The following is an 18,821-nucleotide window of genomic DNA, read 5'->3' on the forward strand; positions in this document are numbered from 1 at the left end:
TGGTGTCATAGCCAAAAAATCATTACCAAGGCCAATATCAAATAGCCTTTCCCTGTTTTCTTCTAGTCATTTTATTGTTTAAGAATTAAAATTTAAATCTTTAATTTATTTTGAGTTAATTTTTGTGAGTAGTGTGAGATAGGAGATTTCATTCTTTTGCATATGAATACCTAGTTTTCTCAACATAATTTATTGGGGACTGTCATTTCCTCATTGAGTATTTTGTCTTCTTTGTCAAATATTAATTGACCGTATACGCATGGGATATTTCTGGACTCTTGATTCTGTTCCATTAGTCTATGTGTTTGTTTTTATGCCAGTACCATACTGTTTTGACTACTATAGTTTTGTAATAAAGTTCAAATTCTGGAATTGTGAAGCCTCCACGCTTTTTCTTCTTTCTCAGGACTGCTTTGACTATTCAGGGTCTTTTGTGGTTCCATATGAATTTTAGGATTGTTTTTGCTATTTCTGTAAAAATGACATTGGAATTTTGGTAAGGATTGTACTGAATCTATTAATGGCTTTGGTAGTGTGGACATTTTAAAATACTCATTTTTCTGATTTATGAGCATGAAATATCTTTCATTTATTTGTGTCTTCAGTTTCTTTCATCATTGTATTCTAACTTTCCATATACAAATCATTCACCTCTTTGAATAAATTTATTCCTAACTAATTTTATTATTTTTGATGTTATTACAAATGGAATTACTTTATTTCTTTTTCAGATAATTCATTGTTAGTGTACAAAAATGCAACTGACTTTTGTATGTTGATTTTGTAACCTACAGGTTTACTGAATTCATTAATTAGTTCTAACAGTTTTTTGGTGGCGTCTTTGAGTTTTGCCTATATAAGATTATGTCATCTGCAAATAAAATTGTCAGAGATAATTTTACTACTTCCTTTCTAATTTGATTGCCTGTTCCAAATTGCTTTGGTTAAGACTTCCAGTACTAAGTAAAAGTAGCAAGAGTGAGTATTCTTGTCTTGTTCCTGATCTTAGCAGGAAAGTTTTCAGTCTTTTTTTTTTTTTTTAAGATTTTATTTATTTAGCAGAGAGACACAGTGAGAGAGGGAACACAAGCAGGGGGAGTGGGAGAGGGAGAAGTAGGCTTCCCACTGAGCAGGGAGCCAGATGCGGGGCTCTATCCCAGGACCCTGGGATCATGACCTGAGCCGAAGGCAGACGCTTAATGACTGACTCACCCAGGCACCCCAAGTTTTCAGTCTTTTACTGCTGATGATGATATTAGCTGTGGGTTTGTCATATATGGACTTTATTATGCTAAGGTATGTTCCTTCTATACCAAATCTGTTGAGAGTTTTTATCATGAGAGAATGTTGAATTTTGTCAGATGCTTTATCTATATCTATTGAAACAATCAGACATGGTCTTTATCTTTCATTCTGTTAATATGGTATGTTACATATATTGATTTGTGTATGTTGAATCATCTTTCATCTGAGAGATAAATCCCACATGATCATGTTGTACGATCCTTTTAATGAGCTGTTGAGTTCCGTTTGCTAGTATTTCTTGAGTACTTTCTATTTGTGTTAATCAGGGATATTGAGCTGCAGTTTTTTCTTTTTTTTCTTATAATAATTTTTTATTATGTTATGTTAGTCACCATATAGTACATCCTTAGTCTTTGATGTAATGTTCCATGATTCATTATTTGTGTATAACACTCAGTTGAGCTGCAGTTTTCTTGTAATGTGTGAGTGTGTGTATACATATATATACATATACACACATATATAAATAATGGAATATTAACTATAGAAAAAGAAGGAAATTTTACCTTTTGTAAGTAGGTAGTTGTAATAATGGCTGGACCTTGGGATATTATGCAACATGACAGAGAAAGAGAAATACTGTCTGTTCTCATTTATATGAGGAATCTAAAAAAGTTGAACTTCTAGAAACATAGAGTAGACAGTGGGGCTACGATGGGGAGGAGAGGATTGAGATGGTGGTCAGAGGATACAAACTTCCAGCTATAGGATACATAAATTCTGTGGTTCTAATGTACAGCATGGTGACTATAACTAACAATACTGTATATACTTGAAAGTTGTTAAGAGTGTAGATCTTAAATGCTATCACCACACAAAAACAATGTTAGTTATGTGAGGGGATGGAGGTGTAAACTAACCTTATTGTAGTAATCATTTCACAATATATACATGGATCATATCATCACACTGTATACCTTAAACTTATATATGTGTCAATAATATTTCAGTAAAGGTGGGAAAGAACCCCAAATGCATTCTGGTAGCTCTGCTTTATAATTATAGATTCTGTCAGTGATTCATTTCTGAATGTTCGACAGAACTGCATATGGCCTCTCTGTGTAATTCATATCTAGTCAGCAAGTGGGGAGTATGAGCATCTTATGTTCTCCTTTTTTTTCAGGTACATGTTTTCCTGAGATATATATATACCACATCCACATACATATATGCCTATATTTCTTGATATAGACCTATATTATACATACATATATTCTATAGTCTCTGTATTACCCTATTCCCTATTCTAATTATATAGTGAGTTAATATAGTTTTTTGAGATCGGGGAAGTACGGTAAAAGTTATGGAGGGTCAATATCTCTATTGTACTTAAGTATATCTTAAAGAATATAACTAGTTTGTGTGAAATTGTTATGTTTGGAATTTGGGCCTAACTTCACTATAAAGAAAAACATTTGTATAACAAATTATTATTTATCAGCAAACTCAAATGCAGTTAATTTATTGACAATGGCTCAATAAGCTGGAAATGCTGTATCAAAGGATTGGAACTAATCTCTTTTATTAATAATGAGTTGTTAGAATTTCAAGTCTAATGCATAGTTATTGCAAATTATTTATTATTAGTATATTGATATTATTAAAAATTCAGTTGATTCTCTGATGATTAGATAAAGGAAATATTAGGTTGGAGTTCTGTTCTTAAGCTTGTAAATATTGAATTGAAAATTATTGTAGAGGATACTTGAATACTATTGTATAGAAATTCAGTGTTGTTAAAGTGCTTTTGAAAATAGACTCACAAATTCGTTTTATAGGATAAGGCATTTTAATATTTTTTACCCATTCTACCAATTTTTTTCATTAAAAGTAAAAGCAGAGTATATATTTTATTTGAATATGTAAAGAACATTCTCTTTTAATTAAGAATATATAAAATCACAGTTAATGCATATCTACTTTTGTGTTATTTTTATGTAGCTAACAAAATGTCACGTAACCAAAGTATCTTACTTTGCTTTAGCCAGCCTACTATTAACTTTATAGGCTGACTTTGAAACACATCAAGAACACCATTTAAAATTTTCAATAAGTGACCAAACTTCATTAATAATAATTGTAACTGAATTAGTTTAAAACATATAGCAACTAATTTGATTCTAAGTTTTTCTATCTTTGTTTCCTTGCTAATAAGAGAGTAAAATCTGCAGTTGAATTGAAGAAGGAGGAGGCCACAACTCCAATAAAGATTAAGGATGACATGCAAAGCAATATGAAAGACATATTTCAGAAAGTAAAGCAGTTGGAGCATAGAATGACTCAGAAAAATGAAACTGAGGAACCCTCTGAGAAAGAAAATATAGATACCATCTTAGATAACATGCAGGAGGGAAGGAGTTTGAGAGATCTGTCTCTCTCTCTCATTGAAGCATCTAAAAAAGCTGGCATTAGTTATATTGTTTATCCCAAGAAAAAGAAGACAAGACTGAAGAAAAGATTGAAGCTCAGTAGACTTACAGCCGTGTATGATGAATTATCCAAGCCTCCAAAAGTTCTTAAAAGGTCTTATTTAATCAATAATTGTTGTAGTTTATGAAATGTACTGTGGTTTTGGCCTTAATCTTATTAGTTCACTAACTGAAGTTATTATTATTTTATTCAGCATTGAAAATATGTTAAACTCTTGGCTGAAGGAGAATCCCTTACTTTTTAATATATGGGCATATAAATATACTGGCTTAAACCAATACACTGGTTTAAACTATATTTTCAAGTTGGGGCTGACTTATGGGCATGAAGTAAAACTAAGTCAATTTGATAGTTTAATGAAATCTTTCAACGGAAAGAAAGAAAATCTACTAAGTTATTTTTCTGAAGTGATTTAACACCAAAAAGCAACCTCTGCTCCAAACAAGTTGGAATAGATTGCTGAGATTTAACTGTTTTTAAATTTGAGCTTAATGAACTGAGTAATCTAGTTAAAGTGTTTTTGTATGTTGTGTGAGCCCTTATTCAGGGATCAACACATAGAAATTATTAATTTTTCTCCTTACTTAGAACTAATAGTATCCAGCATGTTTGAAAACGTGCAAGGACATGGGGCGCCTGGGTGGCTCAGTCGGTTGAGCATCCAGTTCTTGACTTCTGCTCAGGTCATAATCTCAGGGGCGCGAGATGGAGCCTGGTGTTGGGCTCCCCGCTTAACGGAGAGTCGGCTTAAGATTCTCTCTCACCCTTTGCCCCTCCCCCTATTTTCGCGATCTCTCTCCCTCTCTCTAAAATAAATAAATAAATCTTTAAAAAAAATGTGCGAGGACCTAAGATGACAGCAGTTGAAGTTCCCGGTATGCTCATGTCAGAGTGTTCAGGGTGTAACTTTCTTAGAACTGAAGGGTTGTGCAAAATAGTTTGCAAAAAGCTCTGGGCTTTCTTTCTCTTTAGATCTCCTCAGATGACAAAGAATTCATTAAATTTATGCCCTTTTGAAAAGTAAAGACTTTCTTGTTGATCAGAAAGTCATTAGTGTTTTGTTTACTTCATTATTATAAAGACTTGCTGGTTCTGAAAAAGGGTTAAATTAATGATGTTTTGTTGTGGTGACTTATTGTCCCTGAAAAGACTTGGGAACATCTATGTAAGCATGAGTGTCAGTGGAACAGAGACTGACCGTAGGGGAGATGCCATTCACGTCCTGGGTTCCCCACACGCTACTTATGCTTGGGTTTTCCCTGAAACAAATATGTGGAGCTGTTTTTGTTAGCTCCTCTTTAGAAAACTTCGGATAGGTTTTCCTAAGTTGACGAATGTTTTTGATAAGAACCAGAAATTTGCTCATACATTTTTAATATATTTTATATATATTCAAAGCATATGACTCTTTAACTATCTTAGAGAGGATAAAACACGGCACCATTCTGGTTATGACCTAAGTGACTTCTATCTCTGTAAAGCAGGTGAAAAAAAACACTATTTTGGTGGGGTATTTTACTGCATTCTGATTCTTTATCACTTTGAATATAAAGTTTCACCATTGAAAGAGATTTATTTGCCTTTTAACAACTGAATTTGAAATTCGTATATGTGGCCAACAGGTGTGATAGGATGTGCCTTTGGTGGAGGCAGTAAAACAAACTATGGGAGTATTTATCTAGGATAATATATTAGTACAGCTTTCCTAACTTCCTTTAAAAAAAATCTAATCTAAAATAATTTAGCACAAAAGCGTAACTATGAAATAATTATTTTAAAACAGGTTTATGGAGGAACCTTAAAAAATAATTTTATTCCTATGGTTTGAAATCTTTTTTCACTAATCTTAACATGGTTAACACAGAATTATGCTTCTTACCATCTTGTATCTGACCTTTAAGCTTGTTTAATTATACTCACTCTTGCTGGCTCCCTCAAATGGTTAGGAGCAGACTGTGTATGGACTCATATATCAAGTCAAAGCTTGACTGGGGAAAGTAACTCTTGCCAAAGTCTGTTTGGGCTGATTAAAAACCCACACCCATGCATTTTCTGTCAGTCCATTTACTATAGGTTATCCCCGTTGCCTGCCCCCTCATCTAGGTCATGGCAGGATGCCATGTGTCTGTAGTAACTTTTTTGCTTCACCATTTCTCTGGAAGTTTCCTTCTGCTTTGGTCTCTGAGTACAATACTGGTGGACCAGCCAATGAGGGACTAGCAGAGACCTCCTTCAGCAGCTCACTGATGTATCAGGAAGCTGTGTTTGTTCATGGCTCCTGGCCCACCTTGACTCCCTTGTACTCGTTGCCTTCTCTCTGACCTCGACTTCTGTGAATTGTTAGCCTCTCAGATCTCTGCCAGTGTTCTGTTTTCCAGGATTGAGTAACATACTTGATCTGAGATCCAGGCCAGCCCTTTTGCTATTGGCTCTTCTATCTCTGTGAATGCATTGCCTTCTTCCCCTTCTAGAATAACTGGCCATGGTCCTGACTTCCACTATCAAAACTTCCAAACTTGACTAGCTCCTGAAAGTGAATCTGTAGTCTCAAGTCTGATTTTCTTGGCCCATCTTGCTGCTGCCAAGAGAAGCAGAATTTATTTCCCCCACAAGCAGTAGATGACATATTTTCCTTGTGCTGTTAATCTGTCATTTCCCCAATGGTCTGGTATTGCTTTTGATATACTGTCTTGGTGTATGGTGGTATAGGATGGAATGGGGCAGTTACAGAGATTTCCACTTGTTCCTTACCACTATTATCTTCTTCAGTGTATAGTTTATGCAGTTATTACGTTGATTCATTCCTACTACACTTTCTTTTTTTTTTTTTAAAGATTTTATTTATTTATTTGACAGAGAGAGACAGCCAGCGCGAGAGGGAACACAAGCAGGGGGAGTGGGAGAGGAAGAAGCAGGCTCTTAGTGGAGGAGCCTGATGTGGGGCTCGAACCCAGAACGCTGGGATCACGCCCTGAGCCGAAGGCAGATGCTTAACCACTGCGCTACCCAGGCGCCCCTCATTCCTACTACACTTTCTGGTACTAGGAAAATTATCTCAGGACGGTTCCATGTCTCACTAGATTTCGTTAGATGGTTTCAGGTCAAGATTCTTTATATCACTTGACTTTCATAATTCCCTAATTTAGCTGTTGACTTCAGTGGCATCCACAATGGGTATCTGTGGATCAGTATAAATTTAGGGTATTTAATAATTCCCAGAAGGTTTGGGTGTTTCCTCTTTCCTAGACCTTTGGAAACTTTTGGGGAAAATTCATTAAATGCATCAAGGCCACATTGCAAGATCCTTCCTTAGCAGGACCTGGTCTGGCCTTCCCGTCAGGTGAGAGGTTTTAGATATGAACTGGCTGAGGTCTGAGAGCTGCATAAGAGGTTGTAAAACCCCACAATAGCTGGTTAGGCTTATGCCCAGAAGACCTGAAAGTTTTTCATCTGTGTAAGTCAAAGAACACCTTAGCAGGCTGCCCACCTACCTCACTTTCTGAGGACTTGCAGTCATTTAGTTATTGCCACAGATCCCTATAACTTCAAATTGTGCCTGGGGCACCTAAATGGCTCTGTTGGTTGGGCGTCTCATGCTTGGTTGTGGCTCAGGTCCTGATCTCATGGGTCTTGAGATCAAACTCCACATTGGGCTCTGCACTTAACAGAAGTGTGCTTGGATATTTTCTCTCTCTGCCCCTTCCCCTGCTCTCTTTCTCTTTCTCAAATGAATAAATAAATCTTAAAAAAAAATTCTGTCTATCAAATCTCATTAGAAATCTACACCAGAAATCTATATTTAACAAGTCTTCCAGGTGACTGATGCTAAAGTTTGGGGATCACTCAGAGTATGCTAGGAAGTTCTAGCAAGGCTGCACAGGCTAGGGCTAGCAGCCACTGATCCAAGGCCACCTATGTGGAGGAGGAATGTAGAAGGCTGATGGGTGATAGTTGTAGCTCCAAGAGAGGGTTCAGGAGATCCCAGCTGAGTGATTCTGGGGAGTGCTTAAATTAGATTTGATATAGCATATGAAACAATGTGTCAGTGTAGTCATCGAAAGATATTTATACAGGAGAGGGTTGAGTCTCTCAGAGAGGGAATATGACAGTCCCTCAACCAGTCTCTTCTGTCAAGAGCAGATGAGTGGAATTTGGAGATTCGAAATTGTCAGTCTCATTCATACTTGCTCAAATGTTCACATCCTATAGTTCAGCTTTTTACTACTTTCCTAGTAGCTTCATTACCTTGGCATACAAGGTTTAGGGAATTTGGGTATTTAATAGGTACTGTTCTTCTCTTTTGGTCTGAAGTAAAATGATTCCACAATTTTTATAATCATTACTGTTGTCCTCATGAGTAAGTGGTAGCTACTTGATTTCCTAATGCCTTGCCTTTCACCTGAACACCATCCCCTGCTAACACTGGTGATAATTTGAGGAGCTTCGATAGGACCACTTACCATGGATTATTTGTGTCCTATTTTATCCTGGCAGGAAGTTTATCCTAGGAGCCTTCTCTGTGTGTATTTCCTGAGTCTACCTCTGGTACCAATTATTTTATCAGTCAGGGACCAGTAGTAAAGAGCATTCTCAATTTAGGATAATTTGAAGAAAGTATAAGAAAGGGACAATTTACAAAGATGTCAGGGCAGGGAAACCACAAATGATAATGTAGTATCCTAGGGCTAAAAATAAGAGAGCCATTTTCTACCCTAAGTCTGAGAGGACAAAAAGTAGGAGTGATTACTAGAACCTTCAAGAGGAATTGTGTAGAAAGGGTTTCCTTAAAAAAAGTAGTGATCTTTGGTCACTTGATGTTTGGTCAAGGATCATAGCCAGTTTGAGGCGACCCTTCAGGAGGGAGCCAGAGGAATAAATACCTTGACTTCACTCTCCTCCTTTCCTCTTTGGGATTTCTAATTGGACATATCCAATTAGAAGACAGAGAAAAAGGGATTTTATGGATATAGTCTATACAGATTAATTGCCCAGGCAGAGGGCAAAGTAGAGAAGGGTAGAGATGAATGTGGAGGTGGAAATGTCCACTGAAAGCAGATTAGGTATTCTCTTATTTCATAGTCTGCTAAAGAAGGGTGAAGTCTGGGACGTTAATTTGGTAGTTTACTGTCTAGTTAAATCTTTCCTTCTTCCCATTTCCTCAAGTTCCTGTGCTCTCCAACCTCTTGGATGGCATTTCCTTTCTTACATCAGTTTACCTCCTTAATTCCCCATTGTAATTTCTCTGGTTGGGGGCAGCGGTGTAAATTAAATCTGAAAGGATCATCAACACCTTATTTCAGTACGGTAAGAAGGCTACATCTTTAGAAAATAATCTTCTGCTTTCATAAACTCTATAGAGTTTCTATATAGATTCTTCATATGGTGCTACAATTTTGATGAATAACAGAAGGACTTGGTTTGCATAAAAATAGCATGTGATTTTATTTTAATAATTGAGGAATAGTAATTTCGTGTGTGGCTGAGTTAATTTATTGATTATAAAAATAATTATATTTCTGTAATTTAAAAATCACTCTTTTAATAACTAGATCAACATCTCATGGAATCCTTCCTGGACAGAAGAAATATTTACTCAAAGTTCCATTATATGAACGTAAACTTCCTTGTCCCAGTCTACCTATGTGTTTAAATTTTGATGAATTTGTTCAAAGTAAGGGAGGAATTCCAGAAAATTGTAACCCTCGAACATGGGTTCTTGATATGTTCTCTCATCATAAACATCAGAAGACAACCACAAAAAAGAAAGTTGTTAAAATATCTATCCATGAAGGCTCGTCTGAAAGAATGGAAGAACCACCAAAAATAGAATTGAGTGATTCTTTGAAGTCTAGTCTTTCTCCAGAAGTTATCAAACATTATGAATCTGAAGTGGAGACCTTGACTAAAGAAATAAATGATAAGAAAAAATATCCTGCATTTGCATATTGTAGGCGTGGAGCTATTTATAGGAAACTGGGAAAGTTACAGAGTGCCATGAAAGATCTACAGGAAGTAAGTTTTATTTAATCAAAATAACAATATCAACAATTTACACTTATAATTATAATCCTCTCTATGTAATAGTTTATATAATAATTTCTACTAGAATTTTGAACCATGAACATTTGTAATATACATGTGGGATTGTGAAATTATAATTATTGTCATTTTCAATAATTGATATTAAAAACACTACATTTTGTCAGATTGGAAGGTATCATTTTATACTATATACATAGAAAGCCACTGGGATCAGTAGTGTTTGTGAAATTTATTTGAGAGGATATTTTCCTTTAATAAAACAACTTTAACTGAATTTATACATATATTTTCTAGGCTATATTTTTGGAGCCATTGTTTCTCAATGCCTATTGGCACCGACATTTCATTTATCTCTTTCAAGATAAAATTAATGAAGCTTTGGATGATTTGAATTATATAAATAAATATAATAAAAATAATGCAGGTGGGTTGTCTACACAGTTATATTATTTATATCTTTACCTAAGCTTTGGTCATTTAGTGGTGTTATAAAGATATATCAGTTAATAGATACAAATCTCCCAAAATAGTTGTAGCTTTTAAAAGTTAAATTGCATTGTATATATTGGACTTGTATGATCTTACACTTATTTTCAAAATACTCATCATGGCTTGAAAGGCTAATGTCCTTGTGTGCATTATAATAAATTTGTTTCTTACTGCTCATCGCACAAGAAGGATACAAATTTAACAATTTTAGTTATAGAAGTGATTCATAAAGCTCTTCTTGACCACAAATCTCTGAAACATTGTAGTGTTACAACACTTCTTAGTAGGAGGGAAACTACATTTGCCTTTAGGTACCATCCTCTAACCTGCTTGAATGGAACCAGGAAACAGAACTTTTTGGGAATGAGAAAATGTCACATTCATCTTTGTATCCCCAGCATGCACAACGTACCCCTAGAATATAACTTGAGCTTTATAAATATTTTTTGATCTATGCCTATTTCTGCCAAAGTCCACAAATTTTTGTTTTACTATAAACATTAAGAGTATGAAACACTTCAGATATACAAAAAGGTAAAAGGTAAATTTTGTTACTTAAAACTGAAATTGAAAATGCTTTTAACTGTAATGAGTATTTATCAGCCTCTGAGAGCAAGTTCTGCATTGTTGAAGTAAAAAAAAAAAAAAACCCTTAAATGGTTAAGAAAGTGTAGTAGAGGGGCGCCTGGGTGGCACAGCGGTTAAGCGTCTGCCTTCGGCTCAGGGCGTGATCCTGGCGTTCTGGGATCGAGCCCCACATCAGGCTCCTCGCTATGAGCCTGCTTCTTCCTCTCCCACTCCCCCTGCTTGTGTTCCCTCTCTCGCTGGCTGTCTCTATCTCTGTCAAATAAATAAATAAAATCTTTAAAAAAAAAAAAAAAGAAAGTGTAGTAGAGAAACATTATTCTAAGACTCCATTTTTAGAGGAAGAAGGATTAAAATTTTCATAGTTAATAAAATGAATGTAACACTAAATTTTACCTTTTTAATTTTCTTTAGAGGCATATTTGTCAAAGGCAGAAATTTACAGGAGAAGAAAAGACATTACTTTAGCGATTCTAAACTATACCCAGGCAATTAAGTGCAAGCCCATGGATGCTGACATATATTTCAGGAGGGGTGAGATGTATGAAATAGCAAACAAAGTACTGGCCATTGATGACTTTTCTAAAGTAAGCTGCATTACATATAATGCTGACATTTATATATTTTAGATAATGATATTCTCATCCTGATATTATAGCAAATTATTGAAATTCTTTCATATACATTATATAATCAAAACGAATTTATTGTATGTTAGTATCTAGAGCACTCATTACTGCAATTGATACTAACACTATGTCAATGATTTTTTAAATTATTAGTGAATGAAGGAATTAATGTCAAAGAGTTGGGTGTGAGAGCATTGAGACAACTCTGGGAGGGAGGAGCCATGACTTTTCCAGCTTTCTCCTCTTGAAGCATGAAATAGTGGTTAGAGAAACTTTTGAAAATTGCTTCTTCCCTTCAAACAAGAGAAAATTATTTTCCACTTCTTACTCTTGAGACATGGCTGATTCTCTTCTGCAGCAAAGCTATCTGCTCTTCAAGAAGCTGTACTCTTTGGCTCATTCATTCATTCACTCACAAATATTTATCGACTAAGACACTGTACAAGGTGGTGGACAAATGTTGGTGAATAAAACAGACATGTGTCTTGCTTACATGGAGCCTATAGTTTGAAGGACAGATACTAAGTAATAAATACATACATAAATGCATAGTTACAATTTATGATGAGTGCCATGAAGGAAATAAAGATGATGGGGAGGGGTAAATGGATATTTAATTATATATTTATATTAGGGAATATCAGGGAATTCCCTTGAAGAAGTAAACTTTTAGCTGAACTGTACTTTGAGGCTAGAGTCAGACAAAATATTCCCCCGATTGCAGCAGAATTGCAATCTTCATCTCCTGACTTCACTCTAAATTCTAGTTTGTAGTACGATTGCGAATTTAGAAGTTACTGAAATAATTTAGCTTTCCATGTTCCCAACTGCCCTGTTTCTTAATCCATGATGGTTAACCACGTACTTGACATTCTTTTGCTTCAAGAGAATATTGTAAGTTTTGGTCACTTCTAAATTAGAAGTGACCAAAAATCTCTTTTGAAATATCTATTCTTGTTCATTTCCTCCATGCATTGACTAATGCAGCCACTTGAGGTCAAACAAGCTTCAAAATCTTCAGGTTTTTTTTTTTCCCTCCTGTTTTAAAAATACTCAATAGTCCTTGTGCTTCACTCCCCCCCCCCCGGCCACTATCAATCGACAAGGAGTTTACAACAGATTATACAATGATTTAGTCTGTTTGCTCTTGCCTTGTATGTCAATGTGAAATGAATAAACCAATACCAATTCGTTTCTTCTCACCATTTTAGGGACTGGATTAATACATATTTGATTTGATTGAGTCACCCTTGATGTGGTCTAATATGTATCATCTTTAATTGGGATAAATGCTGTGATCTATTATATCTTGTTTTTAAAAATATTTTATTTATATATTTATTTGAGAGAGAGAGAATGCAAGAGAGCAAGGGGAGGGGCAGAGGGAGAGAGAGAATGTTAAGCAGACTCTGTTCTGACTGTGGAGCCCGACTCGGGGCTTGGTCTAATGACTCTGAGATCACGACCTGAGCCGAAATCAAGACACAGATGCTTAACTGACTGAGCCACCCAAGCGCTCCAAAGAAGTTTTATCAGTAAAAATTTCAGTGGGCAAAAGCCTTGGCTTCTTATATATGCTGTTTTTTTTTTTCCTCCCTCAGAAAACCTTCTCTTTTTAGAATTTGATGATAAATGATCTTCCTAAAGACATGGTCTTTAAAGATTTATTTATTTATTTATTTGTGAGAGAGAGAGAGAGAGCGAGCCCCACTTGGGGCTGGATCTCACAACCCTGAGATCATGACCTGAGCCGAAACCAAGAGTCAGATGCTTAATGGACTGTGCCACCCAGGTGCTTCTAAAAACGTGGTCTTTAAATGCAAATTTGAAAGTTTAGGCATCTTAGTTTGCTTTTATGTAATCTGAAGTTAAAAAATGTAATTGTCCATTTAATTTGCTATGAGATTATATACTTTTCTTGTGCTTTTTGTTTGTTCATTATGTGATATGTTTTTGTGCCTCCTTTCTACCCCCCCATTTAGTGTATTTTTTATGATCCCAAAAGAACAGATGCATTATTGAAACGTGGGACATTTTACTATGAAAATGAAAACTGGATTTCAGCCATACAAGATTTTACAGCTCTATTAAATATAGATCCCCAAAATTCTCAAGCCAGGTAAGAATTATTTTAGATGTGATTTTTGAAATTATTATTTTTAAAAAATACCTTCCCAGGAAAGAAAATTGCTTGAAATACATCAGACAGCTCTTTAGAAATAGTGAAGTCAATTTTCACTGCTACCAGTGAATGAAAATCTTTACCTATATCCTAACAGTAGTGGGTAATTTAATAGGCATAAAGTGACAATTTAGAGTTGTTTCATTTATATTTCCTAAATGCTAGTTACATTATCAATTTTTAAAATATTGGCCTACATTTTTTTCTTTAAATTTCTTTTCATATCCTTTTTATTAGCTGAGCACAGAGATTTGTTTATATAGATTTCTGTAATATCTTATTATAACTTCAATAATAAACTTTGTTTTTCCAAACTTGTGGTGCGTAATACAGTTCTCATTTTGTTGCTTTTCCTTTCATCTAAGTTTTGTTTTGAAGAGATTTAAAATGTGTATATAGTCATACCTGCTCATTTTTTCACTCAATTTGTTCAAGATTGAAATTTTTTATAGTAACATGAAACATGAATCCAGAAAAGTGTACAAATGTACAACTTAATGACTTATCACAGTGTAAATACCCGTGTAACGATTACCGGGTCAAGAAGCATTTCCAGCAGCCTAGATACCCCTTTGTGCCTTTGCCTCCCCCAAAGAGTAACCACTGTCCTGGCTTCCATTTTAATCATGTCCTGGTAGTTCTTTATAGTTTCATCACATTAGTATGTGTTCCTAAACACTCTTAGTTTAGTTTTGGCTGTTTTTTTTTTTAACTTTATGTAAGTAGAATCATGTGGTGATACTCTTTTTATGTCCAGCACGCTTCTTCACCTTGCACTTTGATGTTATGAAGATGACTTCTCTCCTAAACCACATGAACTGACCTCTGCGAGCTTCAGATTTTTCTTCTGCAGCTTCCCACCTCTCTCAGCCTCCACAGAATTGAAGAGAGTTAGGGCCTTGACCTGGATTAGTTTTAGCTTAAGGGAATGTTGTGGCTGATTTGGTTTTCTATCTAGACCACTCAGATTTCTCCATATCAGAAATAAGGTGTTTCACTTTCTTATCATTCATGCGTTCACTGGAGTAGCACTTTTAATTTCCTTCAAGAACTTTTCCTTCGCACTCACAACTTGGCTAACTGTTCGGTGCTAGAACTCTTGCACCAAACAGCATCAAATTAGTTGGAGAAGAACAAGAAGATTAATTCAAGGTATTGTAAGATGGTACAATCTTATGGAAGACGTTATATGCTACTTTAAAGAACTTGGTCTCCTTCCATTGCCGATAGGGTTTTGTTGAAAGTTTTTGAGAAAAGAGATCTTTATTACCTGATGATAAATTTTATTACTCTAGAGCTAGGAATGGAGTAAAATAGTAGCACGGGTGTGAGCTGATGAGGATCTGACGTATGAGGCAGTGGAAACAAAATAAGATAAAGATGTAAAAGTCAGTGTGTTTGAAGAATTGACATGACTTAATGGTGTCTTACAAAAATATTACTAAAGGTTCATTCTGTAAATTTTAAGTTTGGAATTATGTATATGCTGAAAAATAATTAGGATTATTCTTAACAAAGAGAAATAATTGAAAATAAATATAAAATTCTTGTATTCATTAGAAAATAAATAAGACATCTCTTAAAGATGGGGCAAAAAACTTTTTGCTGCAGGATAAAATATCTTGGGTTTCAGGATGTTTAGGTTTTTTTTTTTTTTAATATTTTATTTATTTATTTTAGAGAGACAGCATGAGTAGGGCAAGGGGGAGATAAAGAGGGGCAAGCAGACTCCCTGCTGAGCTGAGTGTGGAGCCCAATGTGGGGCCTCTCTTGGGGCTCGATTGGAGATCAGGATCTGAGCCGAAGTCAGACTCTTTTTTTTTTTTTTAATGTTTTTTTATTATATTATGTTAGTCACCATACAGTACATCCCTGGTTTCTGATGTAAAGTTCAATGATTCATTAGTTGCGTCTAACACCCAGTGCACCATGCAATACGTGCCCTCCTTACTACCCATCACCAGTCTATCCCATTCCCCCACCCCCCTCCCCTCTGAAGCCCTCAGTTTATTTCTCAGAGTCCATAGCCTCTCATGCTTCATTCCCCTTTCTGATTATCCTCCCTTTCTTTATCCCTTTGGAACATAAGAACTAGGAAGATCGGTATGGGAAGAAAGGGATAAAGAAACGAAGTCAGACTCTTAACTGACTGAGCCACCCACGTGCCCCTCTGGATGCTTAGTGCTTTTGAAAGACCTTTGTTACCAATCTGCCAACATACTGGCTGCACTCTTTTCTCCAAATTATCATTGGTTTCATAATATAACTTTCTGGAACATCTCTTTATCTCCCCTTCTTCCCCCCTCCAAACTGGATTTAACTTCTTCACAGCAGATAACCTGCTAGCTTATTATGCCTGTTTTTTCCTTAATTGTCTATTTTATTTCTAAAAGCTGATTTGCTTTACATTATTAAATGACTGAAAATAGAATTTTCAGGAATTGATATAGGTCAATGATAATTTCGAAATTGGAGTCAGAAGTTAATAGAGATAAAACCCAATCACACAATTGATGAAATACATTTCATCCATGTAAAGCAGCCTCCCATTTATTTGGGTGTATCTTCAGTGCCAGGGAAAAATCTAACAGCTCCACTCACTGAGACCCATTTCCTTCAAAATGAATTACTTGGTTTTTCTAGCAAACAATGTTATATAAATTAAAGTCTAAGATTTTGGGTACGCAAATAATAAAAATAAACAAATCTCATATTTATTTTATTGACACACCTCCCTGCTAAGTGCAAGAAATATAATAAAGTTACTAAGCATATAATTAGCATATAGCATGTTATTAAGCATATAATTATATATAAATAAGCAAGTATAATTGATTTATTTATAAAAAGTTTTTTGGTTTTTTTTTTTTTTTGCTCTTAACATCATCACAACTTTTTGGAAAACAAGTGGAAATAATCACAACTTGTTATTCAAATACAAAATTAGTTGTAAATGTTTGCCAAGAAGAGAAAATGTGTATTTTGCAATACATAGTAAAGTGAATTTTTTTCTTTTTCTAGGACATACAGAGGAAGAGCATATTTTAAACGGCAATTTTATAAGCAAGCAACTCAAGATTTTTCTGCTGCAATTCACTTAGATCCTAATAACTGGTTAGCTTTGTATTATAGAGCCTGCTTATTTAGAAAGAGCAGCCCTTTTAGAGCGCTACAGGATTATAGCGTTTCAGGTGCTTCACCTTCAACTGCACATACATAGGAATTTGATCTCAAGTTCAGCAGTTCACTTTCATAGAATGTAATACTAACATGGGGTGATTAATATGCTATGTATATTTTCATGTGGTTATATGTTAATACATATTTATATAATATATATTTTCATATATATTTACAAGCTACAATGGTTTAGCTGAAAGTATTCCTGTATGCCCTCTTAGTGAATGTGAATGTGTTTGTACTTACATGTGTGTGTAAATTTGGCAATGGGAGAATATCATATCAAAGACATCTCTTTCTATATTTTGAATTCTGAGGTTATTTCTGGAAATCCAGGTCTATTTTTTAGTTGGCTTTCTAAAATGGCAATGAATTTTCCTGGTGGGCTATGTCCTATTCCATAGGTCCAGCCCACCGATTAGTCAAATTCAGAGTTTTTTAACCCTTAAACTAAAAATGAGCTTTGAAAATCCTTAGTGATAGGATGCCAATAGTTAGAAGTGGCCATTTCCTCTTTACCCTATATCAGTATATTCTTGGTATATAAATATGCCCAGTACAATTCCAGGCATAGAGTAAGTGCTCAGTAAACAGTCCCCAGCTGAATAAATCAGCCTAATGTGATGGGATAATTCTAGCCAGAGACCAACATTCCAAACATGGCTGTGTTCCCCTGGGTACAAAGCGCTAGACCCCATCATTCTAGGTGGGGCAGTGTCTAGAGATTAAGAGACAACTAGACTCTTATAAAGAGAATTGCATGGCTCCTCAAGGAAGGCAATATAAGGTGATTGCCTTCCGAGGCCACCCTTCCCATGAATACTCAAATAAGATAACTCTGAAAGTCCATTTTACGTGCTGAGAGGAGTCTGGTGCTCTCCCTTCTATTTCCAAGGATTTTTGGAAGGGAGGACTAAGTTAATTTTTTGTTTAATACTCTTTTAATCTTTGCGTCTAGTTTCTGCTCTCCCATTGATTCTCCATTTTTGCTCATCCACACAATTCTGTGGTTACTGTTCATGAACATCTTGGGGTTCGAAGGATAAATTTAGCAGAGACAATTTAAATTTGAAAGGCAGGCACGCCCCTATTTCCTTGAAGTTTATTTCTCTCTGTCAGCCCTGTCCACCTGCCATCTGGCTAAACTCCTTTCTCTTCATTCATCTCTAAAAGCCTGTTTCTCATACTTCCCTCTTCTCCAAGTTGTGGACTCCTCATTCCCTCTTTTCTAGACTATCACAATAATACAAAATCCCTATTATTTAATTATTCAGAGCAGACAAGCTTGATTTTTGGCCTTAATCCTTTTCTATAGGCTAGCCTAAAGAGTTTTATCTTCCACAATCAAAAAAGACCCCTAAGATATTTTTCCAAATAATAATAATATCTAACATTTATTGGGCATTTTATTGCTTGCCAAACACCATTCTAAACGTTATATATAGGGTGTCTCAATTAATATGCAGAATAATGCTATGAGGTAGGTAGGTATTTCCATCCCTGATGAAGAAAAGTGAAGCACAGAGAAGTGAAGTAATTCTAATATTTTTTTCCTTAGGAAGAATTTTTTAATTTTCCTAGAGTAACCACCAAAACTGCAGCTGACTTGCTCCTTGCTGGCCAAGCGTACTGTGACTGGCGCAGTCAGATTGCCGTCATGTGATTATTTAATCTGCGTGATCATTGCTTACACTGGATATGCTTCCCAAAATCTAGTACTGTGACTCTTTGTGTCCCAGACTGTGAGCACTAAGCTCATTTTTGGCAAAACTTTCTTAGCCAGAAAGGGCCTGAGAAGCTTAGAAGACATGGATCAAATATTGTGGAAAACCCATATAATTCACTAACATGCTTTTGAAAGTGAAGGGAAAATTAGTAAGTGAAGAGACATGAGATGAACTCTAGACCAGTTACAGATGAGAGACATACATCTGGAGAACTGAGAGGAGATTCTTTTTGCCCCACACTCCTGTTATTTG

General features: G+C 35.4%; 1 protein-coding gene across 1 annotated transcript in view; it reads left to right on the forward strand.

Moving 5' to 3' along the window:
• Positions 1-18,821, forward strand: part of TTC6 (tetratricopeptide repeat domain 6) — a 190,640-nt gene that overhangs the window by 119,035 nt on the left and 52,784 nt on the right. Inside the window, exons 11-16 of the mRNA XM_057306418.1 lie at positions 3,461-3,828; positions 9,285-9,747; positions 10,072-10,201; positions 11,266-11,438; positions 13,463-13,599; positions 16,684-16,853. Coding sequence (XP_057162401.1) covers positions 3,461-3,828; positions 9,285-9,747; positions 10,072-10,201; positions 11,266-11,438; positions 13,463-13,599; positions 16,684-16,853 — 1,441 coding nt within the window. The remainder of the gene's footprint in view (positions 1-3,460; positions 3,829-9,284; positions 9,748-10,071; positions 10,202-11,265; positions 11,439-13,462; positions 13,600-16,683; positions 16,854-18,821) is intronic.

The sequence above is a fragment of the Ursus arctos genome, unplaced genomic scaffold (assembly GCF_023065955.2).
Source record: "Ursus arctos isolate Adak ecotype North America unplaced genomic scaffold, UrsArc2.0 scaffold_37, whole genome shotgun sequence".
NCBI lineage: Eukaryota > Metazoa > Chordata > Mammalia > Carnivora > Ursidae > Ursus > Ursus arctos.